We start from the raw sequence: 934 nt of genomic DNA on the forward strand, positions 1-934 counted from the left end.
GAGAAAGAGAGAAGTAGAGAGAAAGAGTATGTACTGTTAATACTCACTTTTTAATCAAGTTATCCTTTTGCCAACCGTGTTCCTGAAGGAGCATCTTGGAAAGAGCTGGGCTTATCTGGAAATAGGAAAATTATATTTACATAACATTTTATTAGAATAATAATGGTAATACTAATGAAGATTTCTTTTATTTTGGCACAGTAAGTACCTCTAAAATATATACTCGTATTTGACTGGTACTTCATTAATCATACATGCAAGGGGATTTTATATATATATATATATATATATATATATATATGACAGGCTTCTTTCAGTTTCCGCCTACCAAATCCACTTGTAAGGTTTTGGTCAGCCCGAGGCTATAGTAGAAGACACCAGCCCAAGGGGCCATGCAGTGAGACTGGATCCTTGTATGCCCAAGTGTGTGTATCTATATTCATATGTGTGTGTGTGTGTGTGTGTGTGTGTGTGTGTATATACATTCAGGTGTGCATGTGTATATACATTCGTTTGTGTGTGTGTATGCACAGCCATGTGTACGTGTCCACATGTGTGTGTGTGTGTGTATATATATATTCAGGTGTGTATGTGTGTATACATTTGTGTGTGTATGTGTGTAAGAGTATGCATGCGTAGACGTCTTTTATTTCTCGTTTATTTTTTTCGTTAATCTTCCAGGGTGGTGACTGTTCTGAATGAAACCACAGCAACGATAACGAGCACCTAATTACATTACTTCATTATAGATCTCAGTCCATTTGAAACTTAATATTTAATGACCTCCACCTCCCATACCCCCTCCACCCCCACCCAACCACTTTCAAAAACAGGTTTGGTGGATGTAAGGACGTAATACCATTTCGTAATCGTTGTTTAGCCTCAGGTCAAGTCTGTTCCAGGCAAAGCTGTGATCAGTTGTATTCCAGCCATG

General features: G+C 38.0%; 1 protein-coding gene across 1 annotated transcript in view; it reads right to left on the minus strand.

Moving 5' to 3' along the window:
* The window catches only part of LOC106870581 (potential E3 ubiquitin-protein ligase ariadne-2), an 18,050-nt gene extending 17,931 nt beyond the window's left edge, over nt 1–119 (minus strand). The window contains exon 1 of the mRNA XM_052978148.1: nt 48–119. Coding sequence (XP_052834108.1) covers nt 48–94 — 47 coding nt within the window. The 5' untranslated portion in view covers nt 95–119. The remainder of the gene's footprint in view (nt 1–47) is intronic.
* Between the last annotated feature and the right edge of the window lie 815 nt (nt 120–934).

This window comes from Octopus bimaculoides, chromosome 30, assembly GCF_001194135.2.
Source record: "Octopus bimaculoides isolate UCB-OBI-ISO-001 chromosome 30, ASM119413v2, whole genome shotgun sequence".
NCBI classification, from domain to species: domain Eukaryota; kingdom Metazoa; phylum Mollusca; class Cephalopoda; order Octopoda; family Octopodidae; genus Octopus; species Octopus bimaculoides.